Source organism: Scyliorhinus torazame, chromosome 22 (assembly GCF_047496885.1).
Source record: "Scyliorhinus torazame isolate Kashiwa2021f chromosome 22, sScyTor2.1, whole genome shotgun sequence".
Taxonomy (NCBI): Eukaryota; Metazoa; Chordata; class Chondrichthyes; order Carcharhiniformes; family Scyliorhinidae; genus Scyliorhinus; species Scyliorhinus torazame.
The window spans coordinates 92,097,213-92,117,409 of NC_092728.1; the positions used below are offsets into that span (position 1 = coordinate 92,097,213).

The 20,197-nt window shown below is 48.5% G+C and overlaps 1 protein-coding gene across 3 annotated transcripts in view; it reads left to right on the plus strand.

Moving 5' to 3' along the window:
- ak8 (adenylate kinase 8) overlaps positions 1–20,197 on the plus strand; it is a 257,899-nt gene that overhangs the window by 40,725 nt on the left and 196,977 nt on the right. For all 3 annotated transcript variants that reach the window (XM_072488580.1, XM_072488581.1, XM_072488579.1), the window contains exon 5: positions 2,012–2,080. In XM_072488580.1, the coding sequence (XP_072344681.1) occupies positions 2,012–2,080 (69 nt within the window). The remainder of the gene's footprint in view (positions 1–2,011; positions 2,081–20,197) is intronic.

Below are 20,197 nucleotides of genomic sequence, written 5' to 3' on the forward strand. Positions count from 1 at the left end.
CATTGAGAGAAGAGGTCAGTTCAGTGCAGGAATTAAATCAGAATTCGTGTTGAGAATCCTTTCACAAATAATGATTTGAAACAAGGAGAATAATTTAAATGTTGCTTCAAAGTTGATTACTTCAGGAAGAACTTGCATTATTATATTGCAGAGAAAAACATCCCAAGGGCCTTACTTCACAAAGGCATAAAGAAATGCTAATTTACAGGACACTTGTATTGTTTGTTGGTGTATTCATGCATTGGTTGATAGACATCTCTGCAGCTAACTATGTTACACTTCAGATTTAAAGTTAACTACTTTGTGATTCAAGATACTGTAGTATAGTACATTTTTAATTTGTTCAATGAAAATCTCGTAATATTAACTGTATGTATGGTATACTACTTTTGTAAAGGTGGTCCTCGATGTTGTCCTTTGCATGCATGCTTATCTGTCCATATGTTTGTCGAAGTGACAATGGGCATCGATCTACCAGGAATAAGCTTTGCATTTTTCCTAGACATGTTTAGCCTCTCTGTGATTATACATTTTTGCACATCTTCATAAGTTAAAAGGATGCAGTGGTTAGTGCCACTGATTATACTAAAAGTGCCATTAGGTAGCACAGTGGTTAGCACTGTTGCTTCACAGCGTCAGGGAACCTAGGTTCAATTCCCGGCTTGGATCATTGTCTGTGCGGAGTCTGCACAGTTTCCCCGTGTCCGGTGCTCCGGTTTCCTCCCACAAGTCCTGAAGGGTGTGCTGTTAGGTGAATTGGGCATTCTGAATTCTCCCTATCCCTCAGTGTACCCAAAAAGGTGCCGGGGTGTGGCGACTAGGTTATTTTCACAGTAACTTCATTTAAGTGTGACACCATAAAGATTATTATTATTTTTACACTGCATAGAAGACAAATCATCCATTTTCAGTGGGGCGAATAAACTGTTACTCAGTTGAAAACAAGCATTCTAAAAGATAAAATTAGTATTTTACTGGTTCTCTGAAATTTAAAAAATCGTTAACCAGCTTCTTTCCATGGTCTGTGTTGCATGTGGTGAAAATAAAGCAATAATTCCTAAGCAATAATTTCAATAATTTTAAGATTATAAATACACTATTAGTACAGTTCCAGTAATGCAGTCAAAAGAGTTAGGAAACAAAATTATTTCACTTTTTAAATTGAGAAAATATTTAGCCAATTGGGCAAATCGTTCTCACCCAAGCAGCAGTATAATTTTTATCTTTCATATGATCCATGAAATATTTAAATTTCATGGATGTTGTATTATAATTGAGAACAAATAACAGCGCCGGAGGTATGGGAGAGGGATATTCAAAATAATGATCCAGAAAGCAATCTGCGCATCACTATATTTTGCAATTAAAACTATTTCAGTTCTAATGCTTATCATTCAAATTTTACCTTTATTTAGCTAATGTGCTGAACAAATAGGATACACAATGAAGGCCTGAGAATATAATTGTATATTCCACTTACAGGGCTGACCACCACCCTGCTGAGTTTATTAATTCACTGTATATAAATTATATCTTGCAGATATTCTTTGTGCATCCTGTGCTGTGAAAGTTACCATACTTCGCTCAGGATGTAGACACGAATCTTAACCACTTTCGACATTCTTACTAATTTTCTTTCTTCCACATTTTCTAAAAACCCCAAAGCAACTTTAAAACATTGCTTGGTATAGCAGGACAACACAAAATGAGTTTGTAACTTTCATAACCTCTGTCAGTGTGACACTTCAAAGGGATGAGGCAGACACTGGCTGCAGCAGCAAGCAGCATGATCCACCACAAGCAGGCAGTGATTCCACACTCCCACTGCGCTGGACCATGGGTCTCGAGCCAACTCCCCCATGGGACCCAGTAACTGTCAAAAAAAAAGTGCCTGCCGATTCTCTTCACTTTCCTCCTTCAGCCTAATCATGTAGGGGCTTTGGAATTCCTTTTGAACTTCGCTCTGAATATTCACCCTCTCATCTCTTTGCAATTCTCTTTTGCTTTGCAGGAAATTCCCAATACACTATGGGCAAAGCTGATCCTAGAACGGCTGTCAAAAACGGACTGCATCAAACGGGTAGGAATCGCTCCTGCAGGAATAGTCAAAGAGCAATTACACAGCATGCACACATACTTGGCATTCAGAGGTGGAATGAGTGGGGGATTGGTTCAGGCAGTGGCTGATTGCTCTGTCGAACAGCGGTGGGAGAGTTTGAAAGTTTATTAAGAGGATAAAGTGCAGGATGAGTGTGTGCATATGCTAATCTGATAGTTGAGCGTTGATCAAAGACTAAACACAGAATCCAACTGATTGCCTGGAGCAGTATTCAGGGCTGGGATGGGCTATGTCACCCAGAAACCAGACAAAATAGTTAAATGGAAACCGTATAGCTAGATTCTGTTTGGCGAATAAGCCACTTGCAGCACAATTTTTATTTAGCATGAATATTTGTTAGAATATATATATTGCAACAATAAAATACGCAACAGAATATACAGTCTAAAAGTTATAAAAACAATAATATAACTATTATTCAATTATTTTTAAACTATTTTCTGAACTTCACCTTGCAATTTTACTGAGAGTCTAAAACACAAGTAGTCCTACGCAGGATTATAAGATCAGTAAATTCCACTTAACTACAGAATAGCCATGAAATTTTGTTGGCACCGTGCCCTTTCACAATGGAAAAAAAAATGTAGTGGGTGGTATGCACATGCACAGTCTGCACCACAAATGTGCTCTCTTGGTAAAGGCTCCCAAAGGTGGAAGGGAGTTTGCTAAGAATTGGACAGGGATAACAAAACAGAATGTGTCGAATCAAAAAAATTCACAGGCGGGATTCTCCGGCTGCCGACGCCGAAATTGTGTTCGGTGATTGGCCGGAGAATCCCCGTTCACGACCGAATCGGGGGCAGCGCCGCTTTCGTGATGTTCCCTCCAAAGCAGTGTTCCCGCAGAGTACAGCGCATGCCGTATCGATGGTCTCAGGACATTGGATTAGGCCCACCCCCTGATGCTCCGCCTCCGACCGGCCGGGTTCCCAATGCCGTCAGTCGCACGTGGTCTCATCCGTCAGGAACACGGCATGACGACTGCGGACTCAGTCCAGCGCCGCCACTGTCGGGGGACGGCCGATCCGCGGGCAGGGGGTCATTGCCAGGGGCTGGGGCACTTTTGGGGGGTGGTCTGGGATGCGCGAGCCAGCCAAAGGGGGGGCACTATTTTGCAGGTCGGATCCGCGAGTTGCCAGCACCATGTTGCACGGCACGGCTGCTGCAGGCCACCGCCTAGCGCATGTGCGGCCACGCACCTGCCAATTCTGCGGGCCATATCAGCAGCTAGATCCGGGTAATCTACGCTGCCTTGATACTAGCCCCCAGCCAAATGGAGGATTGGTGGCCATTTTACGCTATTTCTTCTGTCGTAAAACTCCACCGTTTCCACACCACGGGGGTGGCTTTCATATTGGGGAAGGGGGGATTGGGAATAAATATTCTGGACCGAATCGAAGGGAGCTGGAGTTGGAAAAGAATCCAGCTGAATGAGTTGGAGAGTTTTTTTCACAGGGCAAAAAGAGAGGTTGGTAAAATAGAGAAAGACACTATGAGTGTGATTTGGTAGAAAAATGTGACATCCACACCAATATTTACCTACACATCATTTTTTAGGGCATTGGGTCGTTTCTCCCTGGTCTAACCCACACATAGGTCCGATCGGACCAAATGGGAACTATGCCTTATAGCAAGTGCGTTTAACCACATGTGCTGAGAGCACAACACTATCTCATAATGAGAATATGGCTCAAGCTATAGAATGTCAAACAGAGTTTTTAGTCTGAAGCTAGAATAGAGCTTGATGGGAAAATGAAATGTCAAACAGAGTTTTTAGTCTAATGGAATTTCAAGGCATTTTGTTATCGCTTATGCATTTACGCTAGACAGTTTGCAGTAACAAAACACGGCCTTGGGAATCGTTTCTAATTCTACAGATAACTATATTTTAGCTGAGAGCCACAGAATGCTGTAATTCTCAGGCCTCCTGTAAGGGGGCTGTCCTTAGGAAGGAAACATTGTCATTTAATTATATATAAATAACTGTCTGCTGTATTAATTTCGGCTTGCAACTGTAGACTCTTTGATGTACAGTGCTCAAGTCCCGGCCGTGAATAAACGTACGTTTGTTGAAGTAACATGGTGTTCGATTGATCATTTCATCCGGACTGAAGGGAAACGAAAATTCACATTGTGTCTTGGTCAGATATGGGACCTCAGTGGGGAACGCACGGCCAAGACTGCACTTAGTCCTGTTACCTGTACTGAGGAACCCACTGAAACGCCTCAATGCAGGCAGAGCTCAGGACACCATTTTTAAATGGCGTCCCGAACACTCTACCCCCCGACGAGAACCCCCGAACCCCAACCTCCTCCAAAGTCCCAACTCACCTTTAGAGGGGGTCCTCAGCCCTCACCCCACCTCACGTGCTCAAGGCACCCCTGGGCCCCATCACCTCCGCATACAAAATGCCAGCCTGGCACCTAGACACTGTCAGCCTGGCACCCTGGCAGTGCCCCTGCCTGCTGACAGTGTCAACTGGGCATCTTGCCGGTGCCAGGATGGCACCAAGGTGGCATTGCCAGAGTGCCAGGCTGACAGTGCCAGGGTGCCAGGTTGGCACCAGCAGTGCCAGAGTTCCACCCTGCCCAGAGGGAAAGCACCTGGAGGCCTTCGATCTCCAGGGACACCACACGAGTGCTGTTGCATCTGGTCCCATTTGGGAGCAGGACTGAATGGCACTTGCCTGAGATCTCCAAGGCGAGGGGGTAGATCCCAACGCCTCGGTTACCTCTGAGAACTGCATATTAGAGTGAGACTAATGTTCTTGCTCTAATATGTAGATTTGCCAAAAGATTATCCCGCCCACATTAGGCGGGCTTCACATCGTGATGTCTCGCAAGATTGTGTTTGATTCCGCAAGGCCTGGTGAGCTGGGTAGATCTTGGGAGTGGCATTTCCCGGCATTTACTGGCCATGTTGTGCTTTGGTGTGCTGCTTTCTTGGCGCAGTGTGACCAGTAGATCGCATCGATAGACTTTTTTTCAGTAATTGGGAGCTGGACTCACTGGTGAGACCAGCTCCTCTGAGACTGAGCTGCCATTTTGAAAGGGTGCCCCGATCTCTAAATGAGCTTGAGGGTCCCCCATACCCTGCCCCACCCACAGGCAATGTCACCCCCGCACACATGGGCATTACCCCACATCCCCTCCCCCCCCCCCCCCAAGTGAGGACGCCCCACTATGGATTGATGAGGGCTCCCCGTTTCGTCTCCGACCTTCACCCTCAGCCTTCACACCCGCCCTTCATATCCCCTTTCATGGGCCTGGCCCCCCTGGCACTACCACCCATAATTCCTGACAGTGCCATCCGAGCACCTTTACAGTGCCAAGAAGCCTAGCCTGGCACTGCCAAGATGCCCGGGTGCCAGAGGGAGAGCCAGGGTGCCACCTTGCCCTGTCCCCCACCATCCAGGTGTCTCATGGCACGTTTGTGTGGACTAGTGCTAAACAGCGTTCGTTCGCGGTCCCGGGGGCCGACATATTTAAATGAGCCTAATAGCTCATTTGAATATGTATATCTGGATCTAACCCAGTGAGGGCGAGATCCAGATATTAACTCAAGACCATAAGACATAGGAGTGGAAGTAAGGCCATTCGGCCCATCGAGTCCACTCCACCATTCAATCATGACTGATTTCAACTCCATTTACCCGCTCTCTCTCCATAGCCCTTAATTCCTCGAGAAATCAAGGATTATGCTCTTATGGTTACAACTGGCACTTGCTATTGTTGAGTGGCAGCAAATCGGTTTGAATTTTTTTCAAACTTTTGGTTACTTGTTAGAAAGTAGGTTTGGGATTCTGTTACTTCATACAAGGAAATTAAACGTAGTATCTCAGGAATGTCAGTATTACCCAAATATTACAGCTATATAGGGTGGTACATTGGGTAGCACTGCTGCTGCCTCATAGCGCCCAGAATCCGGGTTCAATTTCGGCCTTGTGTGACTGTGTGGAGTTTGCACTTTCTCCCCTGACTGCATGGATTCCTCCCACAGCCATGGTGAGGTTATGGGGATAGGGTGGGGTTTGGGCCTGGGTAGGGTGCTCTTTCACAGGGTCGATGCAGATTTGATTGGCCGAATGGCCCCTTTCTACACTGTAGAATTCTATGATACAGTTTCAGTTGTATGAAGGTTTTTTAGTTCAAAACATTTGAATTGCACTGAAAAGTTGCAAATTTTATTTGCTCTCAAGAGAAAATGCTGTGCCTTCTCACATCTTTTGTTTCCATTCTGGTTGTTAAGCATGTTTAGTTTGTATTTAGCTTTTTTATATTCACCTTCACCATGTTTTAAAAAAAAATCATTCATGGGATGTGGGCATTGCTCACTAGGTCAGCATTTATTGCCCATCCCTAATTGCGCTTGAGAAGATGGCGTGGAGTTGCTTCTTGAGCTGCTGCAATCCATGTCGTGTATGTACACCATAATGTTGCCAGGGAGGGAATTCCAGGAATTTGACCCAGTGACAGTGAAGGAACACTATATTTTTCCAAGTCAGGATGGTGTGTGACTTGGAGGGAAACCTCCAGGTGGTGGTGTTCCCTCGTATCTGCTACCCATGTCCTTCTAGGTGGTAGTGGTCATGGGTTTGGAAGGTGCTGTCTAAATTGCTTTGGTGAGTTCCTGCAGTGAACCTTGTAGATGGTACACACCACTGCCACTGTGCGGTGGTGATGGAGAGAGAGAGAATGTTTCTGGATGGGGAGCCAATCAAGCGGGCTGCTTTGTCCTGGATGGTGTCAAGCTCTTTGAGCATTGTTGGAGCTACACTAATCCAGTCCAGTGGAGAGCATTTTATTATCCTGACTTGAGCCTTGTAGATGGTGGACAGACTTTGAGGAGTCAGGAGGTGAGTTACTCGCCACAGGATTCCTAGTCTAGGTTCCTTAAGGTGAATTGTACCATGGGTTGAACTTAGCAAGGGCATGCCGTTGGGCCTTTTTCATGGATTTTAAGAAAATAAAAATTAGGAGCAGGAATAGACCATACAGTTCCTCAAGCCTGCTCCATTGATTAATATGATCGTGATTGATCTTCTGCCTCAACTCCATTTTCTCACCCGCACTCCTTATCCCATGAGTGCCCAAAAATCTATCTATCTTCACTTTAGACGTAAGTGGTGTTAGACGTTTTAGTTGCTGTGATATGAAGAGTCTAAAGTTCTGTTCCTTTTTCACAAACAGATATTTATTTCCTTCCAACAGCCTTTGCACAAAACTCTCACTATACATCACCTGACAGAGGCCACCTGAAGCCCCTTTACATATCAGTGTCAATTAATGGATACTTAACATAAATGAGACAACTAATTGCAATGTCTCTTAACCCATTACATAACAAATGGTCGGCGCCTTATCCTGAGACTGTGCCACTGTGTTCTAGATTCTCCAGCCAGGGGGAACAGCTTCTCAGTGTGTACCCTCTCAAGCCCTTTCAGAATCTTATTTCAATGAAATCACCTTGTAATTGCTTAAACTCTGGAGAGCATAGACCCAACATAGTCAGCCAAAGAAAAACTCAGTTTTTCCAGAAATCATCTGTTCTCGGGGAACATAGGGAAAATGTAAATAAAATATTTCACTCCAACACATTGGGATTTTCCGCTCCTGTTTGCGGTGGGACTCATGGCGGGTGGAAGTGGAAAATCTCGCGAGATCGCAAAAATCGATTTTGCTTTGTTGTAAAACCATTTTGTGATCGTCCACCCCTGCCATCAATGACACGTTGCCTTTCCTACTGTTGCATGTTGGGAACATTATTTCCATCTCATTATAAGCCCTGCTCGCTGGAATCATCACACACTGGATCATGAGGCTGCATCAGAGTACAATCACCGACGTGTTTCACAACTGTACATAAGCGACGTGCACCTGGTGACCTGTACTTTGCTCCTCACCTCGAGGTTCATTTGCCTACCTTGTTTGGACAGTGCTCTTGGTAGTCAGTGCCAGGCTTCGTGGCAGCACCACATCTGTTTCAAAGGGGCCCCCAGGCAAGTCTCTAGTTACCAGACCAGCGATAAGGCAGGGTGTCTTGTCAATGGCTGCAGGGCAAGGGCTTACTTGGCGAAGGGAGGAAATGGTTCTCAGGCAAATTTTCAGGCTGCAGGTTGAGGGCTGGCTTAGCGAAGGATGGTGCAGGAATGCGGCCTTGGAGCTGCAGTCGGGGTGGCTTGACTAAGGGGGGGGGGGGGGTTGCCAAGGTTCCGGGGGTTGGGGTGGCCTGAGGTAGATACGGGGCATCAGCTGCTCCACTTCATAATGTACATGGGTTAACTGATGGATGTGCACCACAATAGCAATGGGTACAAGGGATACAGGGGGAGGAGTGAGAGGCTTATAAGGGAGGGTAAGAAAGGGGGTGGTTTCCATTCTAACACAGGGAGGGTCCAAGCTGATCTGGCAGTGAGAGCTCACGACCACTATATTTGCCACCAGCCGTGATTGTGTAGATGAAAAGTATCATGAGACCTAACCCTGCTGCTGGGGCTTTGTAGGCATTTTGGACGCCAACTGACTGCAGTGTGGGGGGGGTGGGAGGGAATGCATAATAGAGTTGCATAATTAATGAGGTGGGATGGGGACCTTATGGCATGAAAATCCACCATTTCAGTTGGTGGGAACAGCACTGATTTTCACTCCTACTACCTACTGTACTTTGATGCAATTAGTTGTGGTTTGATTGATTCATATTTGAGTTTTAAATGGGCAACCTCTTATTTTTAAACAGTGACCCCCCTCGTTCTCAATTCTCCCACAAGAGGAAACATCCATCCTGTCAAGACCCCTCAGGATCTTAAAGGTTTTGGTCTATTTGCCTCTTACTCTTCTAAACTCCAGCTTGTTCAACCTTTCCACATATGATAACCTGCCTATTCAATGTATTGTCTGGTAAACCTTCTAACATATTTACATCCTTCCTTAAATAAGGTGACCAATTCTGTACTCAGTACTCCAGAAGTGGTCTCACTAGTGCTCTGTATAACTGAAGCATAACCGCCCTACTTTTGTATTCAATTCCCCTCACAATAAATGATACTATTCTATCATTTGTTTCCTTTGTTTAGTGATGAATTTTTCCAATATTGACTACCTGATCTGCTCCTTTGACTGCCCCATGCCCCCCCCCCCCCCCGCCCCCGTTTCTCGGCAGTGTGGGGTGGCTTCAATAGGAATTCCCATTGACAGCTGGGGGGATCAGAGAACCCCGCCACCAGCGAATGGCGGGTTGCCTCCTGCCATCGGGAAACACATGGCTGGGAGGCGGGAGAATCCCGCCCCTTATGTTTGTCAGTTCAGGAAGATGAGGGGCGGGATTCTCCTTTCCGTGGACTAGGTCTCCACTCCGCGTGAACCGCACTTCCGGGGGCTAGGTAGGTGGACACAGGAGTGGTTGGCGCAGCGCCAGCCAGCGCCGATGGGATTGTGTGAGTCCGCGCATGCGCTGAACCGGCGGCGTGTTCTGGCACATGTGTGGGGGCTCCCTTCTCCGCGCCGGCCATGGCGGAGCCCTACAGGGGTCAGCGGGGAAGGAGTGCCCCCCCCCACGGCACAGGCCCGCCCGCAGATAGGTGGGCCCAGATCGCGGGCCAGGCCACCAGGGACGGGTGTCTCCCCACCCCCCCCCCCCCTCCGAGGCCCGCCCCAGCCAACTTACCTGCCAGGACCCGCCAGTGTGGGACCATGTCTAATCCACGCCGGCGGGACTGGCCATAAATGGACAGCCACTCAGCCCATTGGAGTCCGGAGAATTGCTGGGGGGGGGGGGGGGGGGGGCTGCCAACGGCCGACGTGGCGTGAACCCCGCCCCCGCCCGAAAACATAGTAAGAAGTCTTACAACACCAGGTTAAAGTCCAACAGGTTTGTTTCGATGTCACTAGCTTTCGGAGCGCTGCTCCTTCCTCGGGTGAATGAAGAGGTATGTTCCAGAAACATATATATAGACAGATTCAAAGATGCCAGACAATGCTTGGAATGCGAGCATTAGCAGGTGATTAAATCTTTACAGATCCAGAGATGGGGTAACCCCATCTTAAAGAGGTGTGAATTGTGTCAAGCCAGGACAGTTGGTAGGATTTTGCAGGCCAGATGGTGGGGGATGAATGTAATGCGACATGAATCCCAGGTCCCGGTTGAGGCCGCACTCATGTGTGCGGAACTTGGCTATAAGCTTCTGCTTGGCGATTCTGCGTTGTTGCGTGGCCTGAGGGCCGCCTTGGAAAACGCTTACCCGGAGATCAGAGGCTGAATGCCCTTGACTGCTGAAGTGTTCCCCGACTGGAAGGGAACATTCCTGCCTGGTGGTTGTCGTAGCGTCTGCATGGTCTCGCCAATGTACCACGCTTCGGGACACCCTTTCCTGCAGCGTATGAGGTAGACAACATTGGCCGAGTCGCACGAGTATGTACCGCGTACCTGGTGGGTGGTGTTCTCACGTGTAATGGTGGTATCCATGTCGATGATCTGGCACGTCTTGCAGAGATTGCCATGGCAGGGTTGTGTGCTGTCGTGGTCACTGTTCTGAAGGCTGGGTAGTTTGCTGCAAACAATGGTTTGTTTGAGGTTGCGCGGTTGTTTGAAGGCAAGTAGTGGGGGTGTGGGGATGACCTTGGCAAGATGTTCATCTTGATCGATGACGTGTTGAAGGCTGTGAAGAAGATGTCGTAGTTTCTCCGCTCTGGGAAAGTACTGGACGACGAAGGGTATTCTGTCGGTTGTGTCCCATGTTTGTCTTCTGAGGAGGTCGGTGCGGTTTTTTGCTGTGGCGCGTTGGAACTGTCGATCGATGAGTCGAGCGCCATATCCCGTTCGTACGAGGGCATCTTTCAACGTCTGTAGATGTCTGTTACGCTCCTCCTCGTCTGAGCAGATCCTGTGTATACGGCGAGCTTGTCCATAGGGGATGGCTTCTTTAATGTGTTTAGGGTGGAAGCTGGAGAAGTGGAGCATTGTGAGGTTATCCGTGGGTTTGCGGTAAAGCGAAGTGCTGATGTGACCGTCCTTGATGGAGACGAGTGTGTCCAAGAATGCAACTTGCCAAGGTCATCCCCACACCCCCACTACTTGCCTTCAAACAACCGCGCAACCTCAAACAAACCATTGTTTGCAGCAAACTACCCAGCCTTCAGAGCAGTGACCACGACAGCACACAACCCTGCCATGGCAATCTCTGCAAGACGTGCCAGATCATCGACATGGATACCATCATTACACGTGAGAACACCACCCACCAGGTACGCGGTACATACTCGTGCGACTCGGCCAATGTTGTCTACCTCATACGCTGCAGGAAAGGGTGTCCTGAAGCGTGGTACATTGGCGAGACCATGCAGACGCTGCGACAACGAATGAACGGACATCGCGCGACAATCACCAGGCAGGAATGTTCCCTTCCAGTCGGGGAACACTTCAGCAGTCAAGGGCATTCAGCCTCTGATCTCCGGGTAAGCATTCTCCAAGGCGGCCTTCAGGCCGCGCAACAACGCAGAATCGCCAAGCAGAAGCTTGTAGCCAAGTTCCGCACACATGAGTGCAGCCTCAACCGGGACCTGGGATTCATGTCGCATTACATTCATCCCCCACCATCTGGCCTGCAAAATCCTACCAACTGTCCTGGCTTGACACAATTCACACCTCTTTAAGCTGGGGTTACCCCATCTCTGGATCTGTAAAGATTTAATCACCTGCTAATGCTCGCATTCCAAGCATTGTCTGGCATCTTTGAATCTGTCTATATATATATATATGTTTCTGGAACATACCTCTTCATTCACCTGAGGAAGGAGCAGCGCTCCGAAAGCTGGTGACATCGAAACAAACCTGTTGAACTTTAACCTGGTGATGTAAGACTTCTTACTGTGCTCACCCCAGTCCAACGCTGGCATCTCCACATCTTGATTTAACATAGTATTAACAACTTGAAGTTCTTAGCACGATTAAAATAGTAAAATAAGGTGTTCACGGGAACACAAGCAATTAAAGTTTGACATAATGAGACATTAGGACAGGTTGATCAAAAAGGGAGGTTTTAGTGAGAGTCTTAAAGGAGGATACAAAGTTGCAGAGAATTAGGGAGGGAATTCCAGAATTTGTGGCCAAGGAAGCTGAAAACAAGTTATAGGAGAAGAAAATTGGAGGTCCACGAGGCCAGAATCTTATCCGAAAGGTCACCTCTACAGAAATGCCGCTGTTCTTTAGTATTCATCTAATATATTAGCCTGGATTGTGTTCAAGTCCTGGAATGGAGCTTATAGCCATGACTTTCTGCCTTAAATAAGTGCTAACTGAGCCAAGCTAACAGATATGAACAATCACAAAATTCAAGTAAATGTGCTTCACTTTGACATCAGAAACTTGGAGGTGCAGTTGGATTAAAAAAGCTACAAACTGCATGAATACAAAGGGCAGAATTTTCTTGCTGTGTTGTGGGAAGAAATGCAGTGCAATATATTCCTCTTTCTCATATCTGCAGCAGCAGGCTGCAGCCCTTTCACTGCTAGATGGCCTCCTATTGGCCTTCCAGTGTCAGAGCCCACCGGCCAGTCTTAATTGGACAGCAAGTGCACCCTGTGGCCATTAATTTTCCATTCTTCAAAAATCATGTCGGGAGACTATTTCCAACACAATGTAGGGTCGGCACCCGTATTTCCCTATTCCAAATGGAAAATCTAGCCAAAATAACCTGTTAATAATGGGTATAAATGTTCTTGCAATAAAACCAAAAGAAGTGCTGGAAATACTCAGCAGACCAGGAACCGTCTGAGGAGAGGGAAACAAAGTTAACATTGTGTATGTGTGTGGACTCCTATCCGTATGGGCGGCACGGTAGCACAGTGGGTAGCACTGTTACTTCACAGCTCCAGGGTCCCAGGGTCGATTCCCAGCTTGGGTCACTGTCTGAGTGGAGTCTGCACGTTCTCCCTGTGTCTGCATGTGTTTTCCCAAGGCGCTCCTGTTTCTTCCCACAAGTCCAGAAAGACGTGCTGTTAGGTGAATTGGATATTCTGAATTCTCCCTCTGTGTACCTGAACAGGCGCCGGAGTGTGGTGACTAGGGGATTTTCACAGAAACTTCATTGCAGTGTAAATATAAGCCTACTTGTGACAATAAAGATTATTATTATATCTTTCCATATCTCTCTACCCTGTGCCAGTCGTTTCATTTACCAATAACTTACGTCAGTTTTCAAGTCATCCAGCATTGATATTCTCTTCCTTCCTCTTCCGCTTTTTCCTTGAAATCTTTGCTCCATAACATTTCTTTCAAGTTTGTTTCCTCTTAAGATGAGCCCAACTCAGACTCTCTCTGTTCCTAATTGCATTCAGCAAATTTTCTTGTTTGTTCACTCTCCCCAGTACTTCATCATTTGTTACTTTTTCTATCCAACTGATCTTTTCTATTCTCCTCCAAACCCACAGTTCAAAGCTATTTAGCAACTTGGTCTGATCTCTTTCCGTAAGGTCCAAGTCTCACATCCATATAAAACAACACTCCAAATCAAGCTTTTTACATGTTGCTTCTTGAGTTATTCAGCTTTCCAATTAGCAACAGTCTCTTCTTACGAAATATGACCTTTCCCATTGCTGTTCTTGTTCTTATTTCTTTGGTGCATCTTCCATCTGCAGATAGCTTGCTTCCTAAATACTTGAATTTGTGAACCTGTCCTTGTTCTCTTCCTTCTATGAATATATTAATATTTGAATATTTCTTGGTGATTTTGAGATATGCATTACTGTGGTTTTGTCAATGTTCGCTTTCCATTCCAATGTTCATGCTAGCTTTTAGTAGTTTGTCTATCAATTCTGTAATCCAATAGTAATGCCACTAAAAAGCTGAAGTGTGACAACATAGTTCTCCGAATATATAATATTACGATCCCAGACCAGGGGCGAAATTCTCCCGAAACGGCGCGATGTCCGCCGACTGGCGCCCAAAACGGCTCCAATCAGACGGGCATCGCGCCGCCCCAAAGGTGCGGAATGCTCCGCATCTTTGGGGGCCGAGCCCCAACATTGAGGGGCCAGGCCGACGGCGGAGGAATTTCCGCCCCGCCAGCTGGCGGAAACGGCCTTTGTTGCCCCGCCAGCTGGCGCGGAAATGACATGTCAGGGCGGCGCATGCGCGGGAGCGTCAGCGGCCGCTGACAGTTTCCCACACATGCGCAGTGGAGGGAGTCTCTTCCGCCTCCGCCATGGTGGAGACCGTGGCGGAGGCGGAAGGAAAAGAGTGCCGCCACGGCACAGGCCTGCCCGCGGATCGGTGGGCCCCGATCGCGGGCCAGGCCACTGTGGGGGCACCCCCCGGGGTCAGATCGCCCCGCGCCCCCCCCAGGACCCCGGAGCCCGCCACGCCGCCTTGTCCCGCCGTTCAAAAGGTGGTTTAATCCACGCCGGCGGGACAGGCAATTTATCGGCAGGACTTCGGCCCATGCGGGCCGGAGAATCCAGCGGGGGGGCCCGCCAACCGGCGCGGCCCGATTCCCGCCCCCGCCGAATATCCGGTGCCGGAGACTTCGGCAACCGGCGGGGGCGGGATTCACGGCAGCCCCCGGCGATTCTCCAACCCGGCGGGGGGTCGGAGAATGACGCCCCAGACCCCAACAGTGGACAGAAACCACAATATTTTATTTTACTCTTGTAAGACTGTGAGGAAAGGATACCTTGCTCCAAGAGTGAGTTTTTAAAAAATATTTATTTTCATTCAGATTTTTCATTTTATACAATGCAAAACAGAATAAAACACAGGAACAAACATAAAACCCGCAAAACATAGCCTACCCCCTCCCACAACCGAACCCCCCACCCCCCCCAACTAACGGTGACCAGCCCCTTAAAGTAAACAATAAACGGCTTCCACCTTCGGTAAAGCCCTTCAATTGCTCCCCTCACTGTGTACTTGACTTTCTCAAGATATAGGAACTTCATCAGGTCTCCCAGGCACACTGAGGCACTTGGAGGAGAAGTGGACCTTCACCCCAGCAGTACTCATCTCCAGCAATCAATAAGACATGGCCACCGTGCCTGTCTGCAGCTCCGGCGAGTCTGACACCCCAAATAGGGCCACTAAATGACAGGGATCCAGCTCAATCTTCAGAATCAACATGGTGTTAAAGAAGGAGACCCAGAAACTCACAAGCTTGTGAAAAGACCAGAACATGTGCACATGGTTGGTCAGACTCCTTGAGCACCTTTCGCACTTGTCGTCCACCCCGCAACTCCTTCTGGACTTAGTCAGGTGAGCCCTATAAACGACTTTGAGTTGGATTAAACACAGCCTCATGCATGAGGTCGTGGAGCCACCCTTACTTCACACCTCGTCATCTAATATGGGCCCTAACACCTCCTCCCAATTGGCCTTAACCCCCTCCACCGCCACTGAATCCTCTGACATAAATCGTCCATAAATACCAGTTCACCCTGCGAGTGAAAGAACCCTCTCCATTAGAGAGGGAATGTCGGGAAAATCCACTTTGCAAAGTTGCAAATTAGTAAACATCTGAATAAATCAGGATGCAAGAGCCCGAACGAACTGTACAATCAATTCCTCCAAACTGGCAAAGCGCACCTCCAAGACACAAGTCACCCACTCCATCCAGCCCCTCTTCTTCTCCAACAGTGGCATCCAATCTCGTAGGCCCAAACAAATGGTTCGCACAAATGGGAGCCAACTTCAACACTGACCCCAATGTAAAATGCTGTCGGAATTGTCTCCATAACTTCAAAGTGGGGACAGCCACTGGATTTGCCGAATACTTTGCTGGTGAGAATGGGAGTGAGGACGTTGCTAATGCCCTCAGACCAGACCCGCTGCACATGGCTGCCCGATCACTACACCAACCCAACACCTCTACATTAGCCGCCCAGTCGTAAAATAGTAGGTTTAGCAACGCCAAGCCCCCTGATTGTCTATCCCTTTGAAGGGCTCCCCTACGATTCCTTACGGTCTTGCTCCCCATATAAAGGACATGAAAAACCTTTCAACTTCCACAAAACAAATTTAGGAAGAATGGCCAGCAAACACTGGAACAAAAACAAAAATCTTGGCAAAATGTTCATCTTGATTGACTGAGCCCTACCCGTCAAAGACGGGAAGATTATGCCACCTTTCCAGGTCGGCCTTGGTCCTACCTACCAACTAATTTTATGGAGTCGGGCCCAATTCAAGGTCACTTGGACCCCCAGATACCTAAAGCTGGAACCAGCCAAATTAAAAGGTAGCACCCCTAGATTAACTCCCCTCCCTGGGGGATTTATTGACAGCATTCCCAAGTTTAACTTGTACCCTGAAAAAGAGCCAAAGCACCTCACAGTTCCATTATGCCGCCCATGTTGGGACTGGGTCCATCACATAATGTATGCGATTGTCAGCATATAGGCACACCCTATTCTCCACCCCTACCTCGGTCCCCTATGTAATTGGAAGTACCCCGAGTTCATGGCATTGGTGCGGACACTAGCTGTTGGGGCCTTGTACAACAGATGTATCTAAGATGCAAATTTGGGACCCAGACCAAACTTCTCCAAGACCACTTAAGATACCCCCATTCTACCCTATCGAATGCCTTTCCAGCACCTAATGCGACAGTTACCTCTGGAACAGGCCCCTCCAACTGGAAAGCACCACATTTAGTATTTGCCGCATGTTAGACGACAACTGCCGGGATTTGACAAAACCCGTCTGATCTTCCCTGATAACTTGAGAAAGACATGGGGCGGGATTCTCCGACCCCACGCCGGGTCAGAGAATCGTGCGGGGGGGGGGGAGATCACGCGACACCACTCCGACGCCGGTCCGCCGATTCTCCGCCGACCGGAGAATTGGCACAACGCGACCCCCCGGTGATTCTCCCCGCGCGATGGGCCGAGTGCCCGCCGAGTTAGGCTGAGTCCTGCAGGGGTCGTTCTCGTGTGGTCCTACCCGGCGGTACCTCGGCATTCATGCTGTGGGGGACGGCCTGGTGGGGGAGGAGGGCGGATCTGACCCCGGGGGGGCCTCCACGGTGGCCTGGCCCGTGATCGGGGCCTACCGATCGGCGGGTGGACTTATCCGGTGGGAGCCTATGTTCCTCCGCGCCGGGCCCCTGTAGCTCTGCGCCACGTTACGTCGGGGCCGGCGCGGAGAAGGCAACCCACGTGCATGCGCGAACTCCTGCCGGCCGTGGCACGCATGCGCGAACATGCGGCGGCCGTGGCTTGCATGCGCGTACTCTCGCTGGCCATGCTGCGCATGCGTGGACCCGCGGCGCCCGTGCTGACGCCCTTATCAGCAGCTGGAGCAGCCTGAGGCTCTCCAGTGCCATGCTGGCCCCCTGTGCACGCAGGATCGCTGATCCTAGGGGCCAGATTTCGCCGTCTGCATTTTACGACGGTGTCAACACTAAGCCACAGGATCAGTGAATCCCGCCCATGGTTCCAGCCTCAGTTCGTACGCCTTGGCCAATATCTTGGCATCCATATTAAGTAGAGAAATAGGGTGGTATAATCCACATTTCACAGGGCCCTTATCCATTTTTAATAGAAGTGAAATTGATCTCCCACCCCGGGGCGTCTCCAACCTGTAAAGGTTCCTGTAAAATCTTTCAAACACTCCATTAACTTTGTCAGAAGTGGACACCAGTCTGCCACCTGAGGTTCTAACCTGGATAATCCCTCAGGAGGCTGCCTGCCGCATCAACTGGCAAGCCAGGAGATGACTGGCCTTCTCCCCATACTCCATTGAGCGCCGCAGCTGGCGCACCATCTTATCCATGGATGACAGGTCAAACTGCATCTGCTGCAGCTTCCTGCTAGACAGGAGCTCTGGGGTTGGGTCATTCAAGTACCTGCAATCTACATCCAAGATGTCCTCTACCAAATTTTGGAGTTCCTCCCTTGCTTCCTTATCCATATGCGCTTTGTGAGAAATTATCTCCCCTCTAATCACTGCTTTCTGGGCCTTCCACAGAAGCGAGGGTGAAACCGACTCATTCCCGTTAAACCTCACATACTTGTCTATTGCCGTCAATATCTTTCCCAGAACCCCAAATCCGCCAATAGCCCCACATCCAGCCTCCATGCTGGACACTGAACCAAACCTATTTCTAATATCAAATCTACTAGATGTGGAGCATGGTCTGAGATGACTACCCCTGAGTATTCAGTTTTCCTCACCCTAGGTAGAAGAGATTTTCCCATCATAAAAAAAAAATCTATCCTCGAATATACTTTATGTATTGGGGAGAAAGAGGAAAATTCCTTACCCCCATGGTGCATTAACTGCCACCGATGTTCTCCCCCCCCCCAGCACCCTTGCCACCCAGCACCCAGAAAGGGGCCAACGACTTCGGCTTAGACCGGTCCAATTTCGGATCCAGGACACAATTCATGTCTCCCCCCCCAGAATCAACTGATGCTTTTCCAAGTCTGGTATTGCTACCAACAACCTTCTCATGGATGTTACATTGTCCCAGTTTGGGTCATACACATTCAACACCATTAACTTCTCTTCCAGCGTCCCAGTGACTATACCATACCTACCTCCCTTATCTACCATGACTGTCCCACAACAAAACAAACACTTTTGTTAATTAAGATCGCCAGCCTGTGAGCCTGAGTTGAAACAACTGGCTCAACCAATCCTTTTGAAGGCTATTCTGATTCCCTCACCCACAGGTGGGTCTCCTGCAGAAGCACCATATCAGCCCTTAAATTCTTAGGATGAGAGAAAACTCTCGATCATTTCACCGGGCTCCCAAATTCCATATGACCAGTCTGATTAGCGGTCTCTCTTCCCTCCCTCTCAAGTCAGCCATTTCTACTGCGAAGGATTATCCCCTCCTTCTAATTTTCAAGACCAAGGTCCACCCAAGAAGGCCACCAGCCCCACTTTTAAGGTGAGACAAAGAAAAACCTTGGTCACCGTCAGCAATCTACTCCCCCCTCCCTTCCCCTAACCAAGACTGCTGCAAATGAATAATCAAACCCAAACCCAACCTTCCATCTAGGACCACATATTATCAACATTACTGCCTCAATCATTACCCGTAACTTCATTCCCCCCCCATCCCTCCCCTAACAACATATACACTCCAATACAGAACAATAATACCCAGTTAAGCAAACATATGTACAAAAATGTTAAAACATCCCCAAAATTCCCATCCCATCAACACCCATTAAAATCCCACTCAAACCTACTCAGTTCAAACCAAATATTTGTTCTTTGACGAAAGCTCCTCTGCCGCCTCAAAGAAATGATCTTTTGAGTTGTGCATGACTCTCAATCTCGCCAGGTAAACCACACTTAAACGGACTCCGCTCTTGTATAACGCTGACTTTGCCTTATTAAAGGATGCACACCTCTTTGCAAGCTCTGCACCAACATCCTGATAGATCCAAAGGCTGCTGCTTTCCCACCTCACCTCCCATTTTTTGTGGTCCAATTCAGGACCCGCTCCTTTGGTAACTGTGGAAACTCACTATCACAACCTCTGGCGGCTCAGTCGCCTGTGGCCTCAGCCGGAGTGTTCAGTGGATCTATCCAGCCCAGGAGGGGACATCTGTTCACCCACCCCTTCAACTTTGCAAACATCTGGGCAAAGTACTTAGTCGACCTTGGGCCCTCCACCGATTATGGCAATCCCGTGATCCTGATGTTCTGTCTCCTCAACCTATCCCCAAGTATTTGACCTTCCCCCTCAGGCCCTTATTCCTCTCCTCCACCACCAGCTGCTCAGCTTCCAGCGAGTCTATTTTATTGTTGCGTCGCAACAAGGTCTCCTCCACCTACTTCAGCAATTCTCCATGCTCCTTCACCGCCTCTGCGGTCCTTCCCAATCTCTCTCTTATCGAGTTCAGCGCCACCTCGACAGACTGTCTGGGGGTCTCCATGCTTGCCTCAAAGTGCTTGCCAAATTGTCTCTCGATCTCGAATGTCAGCTTTTCTACAGTGATAGGCGCAGCCCCACCCAGCAAGGTCACCTCCACCATCTTTGCTCCCAATAAGCTTTGCACCTTCCCCATCTTCACATTGAGCTTCACATCATGTTGTGTGGCACTACCACCAAATGAGATAGACTTCAAACAGATCTAGCAA